Source organism: Pholis gunnellus, assembly GCF_910591455.1.
Source record: "Pholis gunnellus genome assembly, chromosome: 17".
In the NCBI taxonomy this organism is placed as follows: domain Eukaryota; kingdom Metazoa; phylum Chordata; class Actinopteri; order Perciformes; family Pholidae; genus Pholis; species Pholis gunnellus.
This window is the reverse complement of record NC_136544.1, coordinates 4,153,345-4,168,984: the sequence shown is the minus strand read 5'-3', so window position 1 is coordinate 4,168,984 and position 15,640 is coordinate 4,153,345. Positions and strand designations below refer to the sequence as shown.

The 15,640-nt window shown below is 42.2% G+C and overlaps 2 protein-coding genes across 2 annotated transcripts; one reads left to right on the top strand and one right to left on the bottom strand.

Moving 5' to 3' along the window:
• Positions 1–2,775: 2,775 nt before the first annotated feature.
• On the bottom strand, positions 2,776–8,588 carry LOC306709199 (growth hormone secretagogue receptor type 1-like; the record flags this gene model as incomplete). The annotated part of the gene is made up of 5 exons (XM_079177262.1): positions 2,776–2,972; positions 3,450–3,530; positions 5,477–6,314; positions 7,338–7,513; positions 8,453–8,588. 5 exons carry the CDS (start codon positions 8,586–8,588, stop codon positions 2,776–2,778), a joined length of 1,428 nt encoding a protein of 475 aa, XP_079033388.1.
• Positions 8,589–11,415: 2,827 nt separating this feature from the next.
• On the top strand, positions 11,416–15,625 carry eci1 (enoyl-CoA delta isomerase 1). The gene is made up of 7 exons (XM_079176787.1): positions 11,416–11,531; positions 12,540–12,665; positions 12,898–13,025; positions 13,272–13,418; positions 13,504–13,625; positions 14,214–14,392; positions 14,635–15,625. The coding sequence occupies exons 1-7, from the start codon at positions 11,489–11,491 to the stop codon at positions 14,799–14,801; spliced, it is 912 nt and encodes a 303-aa protein (XP_079032913.1). The 5' UTR covers positions 11,416–11,488; the 3' UTR covers positions 14,802–15,625.
• Positions 15,626–15,640: the final 15 nt, after the last annotated feature.

Genomic DNA, 15,640 nt, shown 5'->3' with positions numbered 1-15,640 from the left:
CAGTCAGCTGAGTCATACCTGCCCCATGCCTGGGGTTACAGTACATCAGTATGTAAAGGTTTCAATTGGTTTATACAAAGGACAAAAAGACATATTTAAAGTCACTACCAGGGATAGGTGTTCAGTTTTCTGCCTATTTGCATACCTGGCGGTGTCGTACAGACAGTCTATGGTCTTTGGAGAAGTACTGCAGTTTATTCCCATCTCAGCGTCCACGGGGACTGTAAACGGCCGCACAGAAACTGGTGGTGAAAATGGTAAAAAAAACACAGCAGAGTCGCTGTCGCTGACCATTCAGAAGAAAATCAACTGGGTACAAAGTCTAGAAACATGCAGGGCAGATACACACACACACACACACACACACACACACACACACACAAACTGCTCAAATACAGAGATACCCATACAGCATACAGTCATACTGCATGACACATCCCAGAATTTAGGAAATCTAATGACAATGGTCTGCGTTTAGATGATAAGAAACAGATTATATTTAGTCCATGGTTAGAAAAAATGTCCCCATAATGTCTAAATATTTAAAAGGTTAGCTGGCTACAGGTAAAAAGAATGCAGGAATAAAGCAATAGGATTATGATTTACTGCAATTTTCTTCTTGTTTCTGCTTTCACATCTTCCAAAAATGTGTTATTTGGCCATAATAGATCAAAGAGACTGAAGAATGTTAACACATTACTTTGAGCACAAGCCTTTACGTGAGGAATAATAATTTGATATTTTGGTAAACATGAAATGTCTCTCGTTTATTTTGTACACCTAGCCTACACAAGTATATTTGGTTTTCAAGGTTTTATTAGGAAGAAGAATCCGTCTTTAGCCTGTAACCATTTCATACTGATGCTACAATCTGTCACTCTTTCAACATACACACACTGCAGTTGGCCAACATTTGACATATATACATAGAAAGCAAAGTTCAACAAGTAATTGACCCAGAACGCACAGAAACAGGTACATGTCTTCTATGAAACAATACGTAAGAGATAACTCTATTGATCCCAGGGGACACAAGCAAAACATTAAATATGGCAGATTTACAAGACATGTGAGACACTTGAAAGAAAATGACTACAGATATTCTTTTTTTAATTACACATTTTTTGTCATCAAGTGTAGACTTCAAATATATATACTTCCGTACGTACGTACATACATTTTATAAAAGACCTGATCTCATGGCACAAATGGCCCGGGTTACCAACACAATCAAATCAATTGTCCTTCAGCCCCGCGGCCGATCTGTCCAACAAACTTCAGGAAATCCATTCTGAGGTGTTTCCTGCTGAGAGAAAACATAACCTCCTCCGCAGAGGTGATAACACCGTGAGTGTGAATCGAATAAAGGCATTTATATCCGTATCTGGACACGTTAATGTTATATATATTACGTCAAAACACATCAGCCGGTATGAAACTACATGAATCAAAATGATTATATTCTGTGTATGTGTGTGCGTGTGTGTGTGTGTGTGTGTGCGCACATCTGTGGGTGTACAGCGTATTTGAGCCGGCTGCTGTCACCGCAATTTAACGTAAGCATACAATTTCTCCAGTATAAAATATATATATTGTGGAAAGTGCCTCATTTGCTGTGAAACACACACACTCTCAAAGTGAATTAGCCCTACTATACACATTAAGACAGAAGATTGTCAATGAGCAGTGACGTTTGCCCGGGTTTCGTGTTTGCTTCTAATCCTAGTACAATATTCTCATGCTGTATATACACGCAGGGAGTTATTGGTTGCTGTAATCAGTAGGCGATTTGTCCATTTTCAACAAGGGGAACGGACTCGAGTTTGATTCCCCCCCCCCCCCACAACTAGCGGCACCCCCCAAGAAAAAGTTTTACATATATCTATTATATATACATTTTGAAAACAGTCGAGCCAAAACCGGCAACAGGACCGTTTAGGGTTCCACCACGTCTTTCCGTTGGTCGGTTTGTCTTCACTATTATGCGTCTTATAACATTTCCGTAGGAACGGTCGCACGGACAAAGGCTGACATGGAATTGAGGAAAGGTTTGGATCTTTTACATTCCGTGCAGGTTTCTCTATGTGGTAAAGAGACATTCTCAGACCTCAAAGTTCTCCTTTTTAAATTTTTCTCCATTTGCGTGCGTAGTTTCGAAAATGTTGGATGAGCACGGACAGGCAAAAAGCTGCCGCGTGGAATGGTGCGATGTTACTTCGGCCGTGCAGACACTCGCAGATGTGGCAAGCATAAATCACGCTTTAGGCAGCTGATATTTCAACGCAACAAAAAACCTCAGTCAGATAAAGGGTCAATCAGTCAGGCACTGGCCCTGCACTCTCTTTGCTACAAATTGCCTGCTTGATCATTCCTTCATCTGTGAAAGAAATGAGGGACAAAATCCACACCCTACAAAAAAATGCATTTTCAAATTTAGCTGAAGCTCACGTAAGACGTGTCTGAGTTAGTGTTAGTTCAATGGACCGGGTCTACACGGATACATAATGCCTTCAGGAAACATGCTCAATGCTTTTATGAAGTTTGTAGTTTTTTTCTTATTTACTGTTAATATTTACACCTGCGCTCCAAACCTATCCTTTACGTTTCCAAGCTACTATACGTTTGGTTGACATTTTTGACGAACATAACATCAATACGTCCTTATCATGAATTTTTCCGATACATAATTGACAAACTTAAAAACACCCTTTTTAATCTATACATACTCTCATTGTTTTCACTTTGCGTCTGTTTCTGTGCGTGCAGTATTGGCCCTTATAAAGTGGTTGTTGAGTGCCGCGTCGTGGTCGTGCGCAGGCTGTGGGACTGCGTGTCTGTGTGCACGAGGCTGCGCACGGCGTGTCGATACTTGGCGGACATCAGGTTGTACAGTAAAGGGTTGACGGCAGCACTGAGGAAGAAGAGGACGGAGGACACCAGGTTGAAATACTGAGACAGATAGTATAAAAAATACGCGTGCGTGTCAGGGTGTGTACCGTCGAAGCGTGTGTCATTGCGCGCATCCTCTTCATACAGGCCGGTGGGCGTCACGGTGGGTGTGCGCACGGCGGAAGGTGTGAGATCAGGCGTGTTATTTCGTGAGCGCACTCGCATGAGTGTCCCGTTTTGCACGAGCGTGTGTACACGTGTACCGCTCGGCCTGTTGGCGTGTGAGTTGTTTGTGTCGCTCTTGTGTGCGAATCTACCCGGGTGTGCGTCTACATCAGTTTGTGTGTCGATTTTGGTCTTTGCGCAGACGTCGCAGAGTATTTCGCCTCGCTCTGCGTGAGCGTGTGCAGTCGTCTTTCTGGTTTCGAGGTGCGTGTCCGAATCTGAGTGGCTAATGGGTTTAGCGTGTGCGTTGATAACTGCGTCTATGGCAATGTCAGCGAGGGTGTTGATGTCAGCGTGCACGTCTGTGTCCGTGTGCCCTTCCTGTCCGTCAGAACCGGTGCCCATTGAAAGAGAGAAAATGGTGCGACCCACGTGGAAGGGCAGCCAGCACAGGACAAACGCCAAGACGATCACTCCTGGAGAAGGTGGCGACACAGAGGGGTAGGGGGGAGAAAAACACAGGGGGAGTACGTTAGAATCACTAATATCTGAAAGTGGCTAAATATTTCTCCAACACTAATAAAAACAGATACTACCGTGGTTTTTAAGTAGCCTCAATACTCAATATTAAATCTTTTAAGTCCTTTAAATTGTGTGCAATGTCCGGTAGTTTATAGCTATCAAACTAGTGATTAACTAAAGTGGACAATTAAAGCTTAAAACTAAAGAAATGTCTTAACTAGTAAAGACATAAGTAATGTCTAAACTGGTTACAGGAGGACATCTGTAGCATCATCCAGTCAAAAGATCAACTATTTAAACGGGAAGTCGCTGTAGCTTGAAGAGCTGGCTAACGTCTAATGTCACTTCAGCAGTTACATAACCGGTTTAGTGGGTCAAATTATATCTTATTTATATATAGATATATATATGTGCATGTGTTTAGGAAAAAGTAGTATATTTTATTTAGTTTAGAATGATGGGAAATATCCAAATATGCTAACCTAACGAACTTTATTTGGTAATTGTGTCTAATAGGATTGCTGCGGGGATGATGTCTTTTTGTAGGTCAACACAGAAGTCTGCATCTCACTGGTTGAACATCACATTTATGATTTTTGAGGCATAATAATGGAATCGGCAGAAGTAAAAAGCTGGAGGATATAAACGAGGCTGTAAGGGGAGAATAGTCGCTGCGTTGACGTTAAATGTCCCCAACAACCTCTGTCATCTCATTTAGCCACTCGTTAGCAACAGCCTTTTTTAAAGACGCTTAACGGCTTTAAAATTCACGAGTGGGGCATTTACTGACGTATTCTATGTCGTAGAACAAAACGTTAAATCTCTTAAGCTTGTGTTGAACCCAGACCTTATTTCAGGCATCAAACCAAAAGCCCTTCTAAAAACCCATTGACTTAGAGACGAGGAAACCGGAAGTGCAAAATGCTAATTCATGTCCTTGTTTTAGAACTCATTCCTGCAGCACTCTATTGGCATCAAATCTTGAATTAAATACTCCTATTTCTTATTAAACAAAAAGTGTCAGGTCAGATCAAATTTCCACATTACCGGTTCCACTCTACAGTTTAAACGCTTCATGTATTAGCAGGCTAACTTTAGCTTGATTGAAATTTGTAGCTTGTTGTTGTCAAGAAGCACAGACTTTTAGCCACTTGTTGCACTTGTTTGAGACATAATGTATTCAACTTCTTCCCGTTGTCCTACATCTAGCCATTGCCAGTTTAGCCGCTCCTGTCCAACAGATGGCGACAATGTGACTAAACGTAGGCTAAATTGTAGGCTGTTACCACTTTTATATTCACAGTTTTGTATGACAGCCATTCTACGTTTTTGAAAAATGGAATTTCAGCATTTATGTTGAATTTAATTGTTTTATAAAGGATCCTTCTGCTTGGCGACATTAGCGACAGATTAATTAGCTTAACTGAGATGTTTGTTTTTCTGATTAAGTTGTTGTGAATAGTTGGAGTCAAAGCTGAACAAAAATCATTAATGAAAATAGAATCTTGAAACAATTATCTTTGCAAGCGACACTTTTGGAAATATGGCTTGAAATCATTATTGAAATGATTTGATTTTACTTGAAATTGGATTTTTTACATACAAACAGGTTTATTATACAAAGACTACTCTTGCTTGATCTACATAATAATTTGATGCAAAAAGTTGCAATACTTTTTTTAAAAGATCAAGTCGGATATTTTAAACAGTTTAAGCTTGAGAACATTGCTAGCAGGGTGTCGTTGCCTGTGGCCCCACCGATGGTTAATTATCACCACCTGCTACTGTTTGTCACTTTCTGTTCCGTGTGAATATTCAATACAAAACTAGTCTCTATGTGAACGCTAGTTCAATCAAAAGAAGCGCCTGAGGGTGTTCATAGTGACTGTGTGTTTCTCACCCAGCATTTTGCCAGTGTGCCGGTGACTCTGGTCTCTGCGTCTGCTTTGTGGACGGAGACACAGCGTCCGTCCGATCAGGCTGTAGACCAGTCCCAGGATGCAGAGGGGCACCAGGAAGTACAAGTTGGAGAGAACCACCATGGCCGACAGCAGGCCAGAGGTGACGGCGAAGTGCGTGCAGCGGCACTCTCTATTGTCAATCTCGCCACCCCCGTCAACGCCTTCTTCCTGTCCTCCTCCCTCATCCTCTTTCATCTTATTTTGCCGCTCTTCCTCAACTTCCATCTCTCCTTCTTCTTCACCTCCTCCCTCATCTGCTTGATTTTCAAATTCCCCTTGATTCCTCTCGCCTCTTTCCTCTATTCCCACTTTTCTCTCCCCTTTCTCTCCAAACCATTTTGACTCCCTGACTCTTTCACCCCATCCCATTTTATGTTTTTCTCCCCACTCTTTTTCCTCTAATCCTCCATTGTCTCCACTTCCTCTTTGCCCTCCAGCTATCATAAACCCTCCCTGCTCTCCTTCCTTGCTCGTCCACCCTCCATCCTCCCTCAATCCGCCGAGCCCGAGCTCCTCTCCCCCGACATCCTCCACTCCAACCATGACCAATACCGGTGCCGCGCTAACTGCCGCGCCCAGCCAGAGGCAACCGATGAGAGCCCTTGTTCTGCGTCGTGTCAGCATGGTCTTGGCCATGAATGGCCAGCAGACCGCCAGGTACCTCTCCAAGGAGAGGAAGGTGATGTGGAGGATGGTGCAGAAGGTGCAGCACTCTGAGAGGAACATTGTCAGCTTGCAGGCAAGGTCTCCCAAAGGCCAGGGTCTGGGCTTCCAGAGCTGGAAGAGACACAGCAATCATTTTACCCTGACGCCATTTTTCATTTCCACCTTTATTCCACTTGATGAGCAGTCACACTCAGGTGTGCACCGACCTTTTACTAAATATTCTCAGGTCCACAAGCCAATTTATTGACAGCTTCATTTGGAGTTAGAACATGTTTTAGACGAGAATAGTGATGTTTTACAACAAGATGTGCATCAACCAAAGAAAAAGAACGATGAGACAATTTCCACAAAGGTGAGAATGACGGTGAACAAGTGGTCGATCCAGAACTGGCAGGGCCAAACAATGGGACAAGATTTTAGCATCGGAAGCGTTCTGGTTTCTGTAGGTAAACACTGTTAGCTCTGACAACACTGTTACTATTTTTTGAACTGTTTGTGGTGTTAACGCCATTTGCAGCTAGCTGCCGGCCCTGCTAGCCGTCGCCATGTTGAGGGCCGTATGGAGGCAATCTCTCTTCTCTGATTATTGTGTTGAAAACCTCTTTAAAAAGTCCTAATTTTAAGGAGCTAAAAGTGCAGAGTGACGGCCATGAACTAGCCATTGGGGCGCGCTCACATGTCCGAACATGCGCTAAAAGGCATTCGTGGCCCACTGAGCTTCATGCGTCACTGAGCAAGGGTCATATGAACGAGACCCCGCCTCCAACTCCAGTTGTCTTTATACATCCAGAGAGGCCCTCAGAGGCTAAATTGTTGTCAGACCGATAGCCGTTGGGTTCCAACATTGAGGAAATGGCAACAAGTGCTTGTTTAAATCGTTATTGGTACACAATTCTCAAAAGGAACAAAACGCGATCATCCCCCTTTCTTCATTCACATCAATGGTCTGCAATTTTTGCTGTGACTGCACCTTGAGCAAAACATCTGGTCAGACCATATCACAACATCCATGAAAAAAGGGTACAAACAAACAGGGTACACCCTGTCTGTGTGTGTGTGTGTGTGTGTGTGTGTGTGTGTGTGTGTGTGTGTGTGTGTGTGTGTGTGTGTGTGTGTGTGTGTGTCTGCGTGTACCTTATATAGATCCAGAGGCAGCAGCAGGAGTATCAACAGATCACTGACAGCCATGCTGCTCAGGTAGAGGTAGGTGGAGCTTCTCATGTGAGGGCGGAGCCAAACCACCAGAATTGTCAGTGTATTTCCCAGAAGGCCGAAGAGCATCAGTGGAATGTAAATGACAGTCACACACACTAGAAAACAAAATATTGATATGTTTAATCAGAATCACTTTTATATTTATTCCACACATTGTCAGAATGGAAAATGAAATGAACATTTTAGAATTTTACTGCACCATGCACTTATAATCACTAGAGCAGCTAGCCCGTGGACATTTAAGGGAATCATTTGACATTAGGTGAAAGCTCTGTCAAAAGGTACAACATGTATAGCAGCTGTTATCCAACAGACCCCCGCTCACTTCAGACCAGTTAGAAAACCACTGGAAATTTGTGAAGCTTTTCAAACTTTGGCATCATTTTGTGCGGGAAAAAAAAGATTTTTAGGGCCTTTCATGTTAAGCTGAGCAAACCGGCTTCTGGCGTTGAACTATTACTTGAATATCAAAGGAAAGAGGCAACAATATTTAATGGCGGGTTTTTAATTGGACTGACACCACAATATCCTTCAATCAAATAAGATGAAAGTCAAAGGGGATAACTATATTAGTTGCATCCCCACTTTGTAATCTAATTTCTGTTTTTTAAATCTTTAGGAGGATTATGGGTTCGCGACTGAGTGTCTCTGTGTCTGTCCACGGCTAATCTCGCATTCCGCTGCAGCAAACTGCATAATAATTTGGGTGCGAGTTATGGCTTCATGCTCAAAGACATCTCTTGGTTGCGGTGACTCACACTATCTCAAAACACATTTAATTGCCTGTCTTATACTGCCATTTACTGCCTGCTGGTAGGGGCTGCTAGTGATAACACAGCTGAGTGCATCTTCAACCCTTTTGTTTTTTGGACGGTGTGTTTGGCAGCTGACGGAATTAACAGTACACACACTGTTAAGTACATCGCAGCCGTGGCTAAGTGGGCAGACATCTTGATGAGTTTAATTTTGTCTTTGGCAAGATTGTATTACGCGTTTTATTGCCTGCATATATCGACTCATATTTTTTTACCCACCTAACTCAATCAATCCGAACACAGGTTCCTCCGAGTGGCACTCTTGGTCCAAGCAGTCCTCAGGGAAGCCAGATGCGTGGCCACAGTTTTCATCTTCGCAGCCACTGCCCATGTCGCCCCACTCCATGAGATCCATGATGGCGCAGGGTGGGGTCGGACAGAAAAAGTGAGTGCGGAGAAAGCAGCGGGGGAGATGTGTGTGTCCCCCAGGTTACAGGGTGCGGAGGTGACGCACACCGATGGATTTCCTATGTCGCTCAATCACAGCTAACACTGAAGAGGAGTGTGAACAAAAACAAAAAGAACATGAGCGCATACAAAAGATGACACGTAAAAGTATACATACTGTATACTTTACATACATGAGTACTCTGGAACAGTTAAATCAACACTAAATGCCACCGTTTATGTTAATTTTATGTTCCTGATTAGTTCCAAATCCATAAAAAACAAAAAAACTGCTGTACACATATGAGAGAACACATCTTTAATGTCAACACAGTTAAGGTTCAATTATCAGAGATTTAATTGAAATTCAATTCCTTCTTTAGTTGTTATTCTTTTATCACTGAAACCCATCAATATCCATGAGAATGAACCAATTAGAAGCACATTGTTTTGCAACCACTTACAAAACAATCCCGACCCAAAACTGTACGTTAGTGTTCACAGCTATAAAAAAAGAACACACACAAAACACTGTATTTCACGTAATGTAAAATAACATTTAAATATAAATAAATAACATACTCACTGATTGAGAGGAGCTTCGTTGCGAAGTGTCTCTCTGCCGCGATCACACACCTGTGCTTTGCCGTGACTTACATACACACACACACACACACTACCTCTCCCCTCACTCTCTCACCTCTCGCTCTCTCTCTTCCTCCTCCCCGTCTCATCTTTTACCGCCTGCTCTATCCTGTGCACTTAGGCCGTTTCACGTTGTACCACTTTATAGGAAGAATTGTTCACCAACAGGCATATTTATCAAAAATGCTTGTAAAACGACCTTTTCATTGCGTTATCACCTTGCTAACTAATTTCCATGCCGTAGACACTATTCTGTTTCATTAGTTATTTAATATACAGTGTAACAATAGGGACTGGTGGGTTAAGTATTCAGACCCTTTAATTGTGTAAAAGTAACAAAGCGGCAATATAAAAATACTCCATTACAAATATACGTCCTGCATTTCTATTCCTGGCACCATAACTTCGCACTTAAAGGAGACATGTCCCGCTCATGTCCAGGTTCATGCTTGTATTTTGAGTGTCTACTAGAACATGTTAACGTGCTTTATTGTTGTTTCTCATACTGTCTGTCTGAATGTACCCGTATTCACCCTCTGTCTGAAACGTTACGTTTTAGAGCGTTTCTATGGATTTGCAAAGCTCGGATCCATGTTTACTTCCTGTCAGCTGATATTTGTTACATGTTCAAAGTAAATAAATACATATGAAGTAACAAGTAAGGATTGTCACTGTCTATTCATATTCATCAACTTCAATCCCATTACTTTATGAAATGTATGAGTATAATTGTTAAACCTGTGTGAGTTAAACATATTGTTTGTTTTCATGGATGGCCAAATGGTGCGTCAACTTAAATGTTGCCGCTCCAAGGAATTGTGGGGCGGAATTATCTTCTTTCCTTTGATAAAGGAAGTGCCAGTGTTTCATATGCTAAAGGAGCCAATAAAGGAAGCATTGAAGCACCTTTTCTTAGCATTTAGAGAATTCGAACAGCTCTTATCATGGCGGCCTCTTCGATACTTCCGGGTCATTTCACTCAAAAAAGCCGATTTGACCGCAGCCATTATATAGTTGTGACATCACAACGATACGGAAATCCTGACCGCTCGTTTAAAGGCACAGTGTCTGAATTTGAGCTTTGTATTTTTCCATGGATGGAGAATTTAAATACTTTCACAGTATTCATACAGAACTAATTTTAAATAAAACAACATTTTTTTCTCACAATATGGGAGCTTTAAAGGTATAATATGAAGGAATTTCCTCAAATCAAAGTATACACTGATATAAAAATGAATCCTCTGAATCATCACTGATGACCCACAAGAAGTGTGTGGCGGTGTCTTTATCTGATCCCCACCCCCCTGTCTAATTCCCACTTCTTCATACACCTCCGCTTTGTCATTCGCCTCGGATAGCCACTATGACATCTTATTCCTTTGCACTCTTACTATCACTCTTCATCTGAGAAATACAAATGAAATGGCAACATACAAATAATGTAAATAAAGAGCCAAAAAATTACATTTTACACAAAAGCAATATGCTAGCTGCTACTGCAGGCTACGTTCCATAGCAACCGCCTCCGTGCGTGCAGCCAGGAGGGCTTATTTAATGTGAACTTTATTATTTATTAACAAAAGAAAACTATATAAATTGGAATGTGCTTATAACTTTCATACTGCTGTACTTGAAGACCGTTTTATAAAAGTAATATCTCAAATCAGTCCGTGATGTGTTGTGCTTATATCACAGAGGCACGTTGTTCGGCCTGATGCGACCACACAGGATTGTGGGAAAAGTACATTAGCTGAAAGCTCTGAATGTAAAGTAACAGAAAATGTGGCACATGGTGCTCATGCACTGCTGGAAATATAGGGAAGAAAGGTTCACACTAACTCAAAATACTGGTAAGGCGAGATGGGAAGGAGATCTTGAGGGCATTCTTGGAAGAACAGCAGATGGGGAGCAGGAGAGTAACTTATTAGTTGTTGAATATGAGAAGGAGATAGGTATATATCCAACAATATAGTGTTTATTTTTCTTTAAATATTAGTACTATCATTTAATCATTACTCTATTTACCTTATAGTGATATAAAGTAATCCAGGGACCAATATATCATACTTCGTACTCCGGTACAGTAGGTGGCGACAATGCGCCGTATAAGCAACGGTTGCAACCCGCCATTAAAGTAAAAGAAGAAGAAGAAGCAGAAGACGGAAGTTGTATCCTGCTGTCTTTAATCCGGAGTTGAACCTGAGTCTGAACCAGGACGAAATGGCCTTGAGAGCTGCATTGAGGAACAAATGCGTCTTGTCAGGTATCTCTGAATGTGTATGCACCTATCAAACTAGCTGTGTTGGGTGTGTTAGACGTGCTAGCAGCCGTGTTAGCTTTGTTAGCTTCGTAAACTGTGCTTTACAGAAACTGGAGCAAAGGTCGCAGGACACGGCATGAAGAAATGACTTCTGTAGCCCCCTTTGGGTCACATCCCCCCACGGTCATAATGAGCCTATTTAACAATAAATGCACACAAAATAATTTGTATTTTGTATTTTGCACGCAAACTTTACTCCATTGTTTGATTAGCTAATGACTGACAATAAATGAGCAACTATTTCCACAATCGATTAATTGTTTGTAATTTTTCAGTAAAAATATTGTATTTATAAGAGATGCAAGATAAAGGATAACGCGTGTATGTAATTAGTTTGCTTTCACTGTCCATACGTCTTGCACTTGTCAATTTGCAACTAAATACGCTTCATTATCTGTTTTCTCCTTTTTAGTTTTATTTTTGTTTCCACCCAACCGCTCATCTATTTGTGCATCTGATAGAAATCTATTAGATTGTTTTAAATGTTATGAATAATATGGCAGATGTTGGGTTTTTCCTGCTTAAACATATACGATTAATCATGTCACCTGGAGCTGACCCTAGACGTTGTGTCTTTTTTGCCCTATAATAAAACCTTTATACTCCAACAGTCTTTAAGTGTAATTCTTAGAAACTTGATCGTGATGTTGAACTAATAATGTGACGGCATCAACAACCTTTATCATCTTAGAGGAATGTAGAGAGTTTGAAACACTTTCAGTGTTGTAATAGAACTGTAATGCGTTGATAGTTTTAGCTAAATCATAAGTTTTCATTTTTTCTAATTTGCGTAGGTATCGAGTTGATATGTCCTTCTTGTAACAGATCTTCCTTACAGCCACTAACACTGTGTGTGTGTGTGTGTGTGTGTGTGTGTGTGTGTGTGTGTGTGTGTGTGTGTGTGTGTGTGTGTGTGTGTGTGTGTGTGTGTGTGTGTGTGTGTGTGTGTAGGTCTTCTTTCCCAGCGATCGCCCTGCAGCAGTCATGGCAGAGTATGTGTGTCTCCTGTCCTCACCGCTCAGCGGAGGAACAACACCACCTCGTCTAAAATAGACGTGGATTTTGACCAAAGCACGGGTAAACATCTTGCCAACAGATCAGTACATCTTCTGCACATTTTCGGAGCCGTTAATGTCTGCTGCCCACCTCCCTACTTGCGTTTAAATGTGAAATGTAAATTAGATTGTGTTGACTATAAAGACTTGACGTTCCATTTCCTCATTTCTTTTCCTTTTGACAAGAATTTGCAGATAATTTATGTCAAAAGTATCGAGGTGAAAGAGCAGCATCTCTGTCTCTCTCTCTGTAGGTGTGGCTGTGATGCGCCTGCAGAGTCCGCCGGTCAACAGCCTCAGTTTAGAGTTCCTCACGGAGCTCTGCATTGGTGTGGAGAAGCTGGAGATGGATAAGAGCTGCCGAGGCCTCATCATCACCTCGGTACAGTCTAACTTCACCGTTTAAAACCGCAGCGTAGCCTTTGTGCTTTGTATTTGTATTGCAAGATAGTTAATAACAGATGAGCAATATAATAATGCTTTGTAGTTGCATTATAGTAAATACTCTTTAATGTTATTTAATCCGTGGGGCTAACATTTTCAGTGCTGGAGTGTGACAATTGTGAAATATTGCGCTAAAATTGGACCGTTAATCCCGAGTGTGTATGCTTGTGTTGTTTGAATCCAGAGCCAGCCCAAGGTGTTCTCAGCCGGGCTGGACATCACGGAGATGTACGGAAAGAGTCCAGAGCGCTGTGGAGAGTTCTGGAGAGCCGTTCAGGAGATGTGGCTGAAACTCTACGGCTCCAACATGATCACTATAGCTGCAATCAATGTACGCAAACATCATCAGCAGAAAATTGACAAATCAAACGTCTCGCCGATTTGCCCGGTAGCCAACCTTGTCACTCCCCCCGCAGGGTTCCAGTCCTGCAGGCGGCTGTCTCATGTCTATGACGTGTGACTACAGGATTATGGCGGACAACCCGCGTTACAGCATCGGCCTAAATGAGACGCAGCTGGGCATCGTGGCACCTTTCTGGTAAGGAATTATAACTATGACAACAGCAAATCAATCAACTCTGCTGATCACCTGCACTATCTCAGTGTATTGACTGTGGTAAACAATTGGCCCTTCGCGAAGTCCCCGCCCCTCGAACTCAAACTGGCTAATCATAGCGTAGCAACGGCCAGCTCCAACCAGGGTCCGATAAATATCAAGCTTCGCGCCATCATGCAGGCTGGTTTAGTGGATTTTGAGATAGTCGTGGTGAAATGTTGTGTAATGGTGATATTCGTTAACCGGAGAAACATTATGTTTCTACGTGAAAACCTGTGGAGCTAACATTAGCCGATTATGTTCGCACATCAGTCACTAGCATGACCTCTTTGTTAAATATAACGATCCGTTTTGATCAGAAACGGCAGCTTTATCTGCTCAAGCTAAATACACCAGACCCCATTGACAAAAACAGTAACTTCACTGCATCGTAAAACACACTTCATTCAAACTCGACAGAAGCAAAATGAAACTCACCAGAACCGCCTTCGTTCATCTTTCCACTTTTTCACTATTGGGAGAGGAGTGAGAGGGAAGTAGTGGGAGAATAAACTGAATTGCTGTCTGCAGGTTTATGGACACCATGAGGAACACAGTGGGCCACAGAACCACAGAGGTGGCTCTTCAGTTGGGGCTGCTCTACAACCCGTCAGAGGCCCTGAAAATAGGACTGGTGGACCAGCTGGTACCTGAAGACCAGATCCTCCCCACAGCCAAGCAGACCATGACCAAGTGGTTGACTATTCCAGGTATATTGGCACCTTTCATGCATGACCAGTGAACTTGCCAGTCTGGCCACATTTTTGTACTCTTCCACTTGTGGTACTTTAGCTTCAGTGTGCGTAGTCACATGTAAGACTATAAGTTGTTACTACCTATTGATGCTACCGATAAAAGTAGCGCCAGCATTAATGTAGGGGTAAAAAAACAGATGAGACTTCACTTCACCTTTGGAACCGGTGAGCTAATTGTTCATCTGTCCACTTCACAGACCACGCCAGAGCGATCACCAAGTCCATGATGAGGAAGCCAACCATCGACAAGCTGACGTCCAACAGAGACGCCGACATCAAACACTTTGTCAACTTCATCACCAAAGACTCCATTCAGAAGTCGCTGGGCATGTATATGGAGATGCTTAAAAAGAGGAGGGGCTAGAGGAGAGAGGGGAAACTAATAGAATGATACACTCGGTTGGGGAGTTTGTGACACTAGTTGAAAAACGCATTCGGTGTCACATGTTACTTTGTGCTAAGATTGTTGAGTACAGCTCCCTGCAGCAGCTCGCCTTCACTGTTCAACCAGCAAGCTCGTGGAACACTCACCATAATAAGTAGTTTGTTTGTTTCACTTATGTATCAGAAAGGAACAACTGCATTTTGTTGCTAACCCTGTTGGACAGTGACAATAAATTAACCTTGAACCTTGATTGACTCAAATGCTTCTGTGAGAAATAACAGTTTTCTTCAAATTTCTTTAAAGTAACATAACGTTCCAATTTAGGAGGGCTTTAGCGAACCGTCAGTTATTGCCACGAACCGGTCTCCACCAAGTGCCTAGCATTACTGTACCTTCAAGAACCATAACTAATGAAAGTAACCCTGGGTGCATTTGAACAGCCCACAGTGGGCGATGCCTTTGTGACAGATTTATCTACATAACATGACTTGGCTGCTTTTTAGCCTGAAATTTCTTCAGCAATGGGAGTTTTTATGTGGTCAGAGAATTGATTTGTGTGATTAAAGAATAAAAAGACTCATTTTCAGTTTTGGCAGTGTACTTCCATCTTAAAAAATGATCCCCATGGTCACATTGAGAAGTAAAGTATCTTTCGATTTGTCTTTGAGACAGTTGTATTACTCTAACTACTACTGATGCTGTTGTCGTGATACGCAGATAGCTTCAGTTTTTTTGTGCAACATTTTTCGATACCTGCCACTACAAATGCTGCCACTTGATACAATAAATGTGTGTGGACTTCTGTTTGTGCTGCTTCA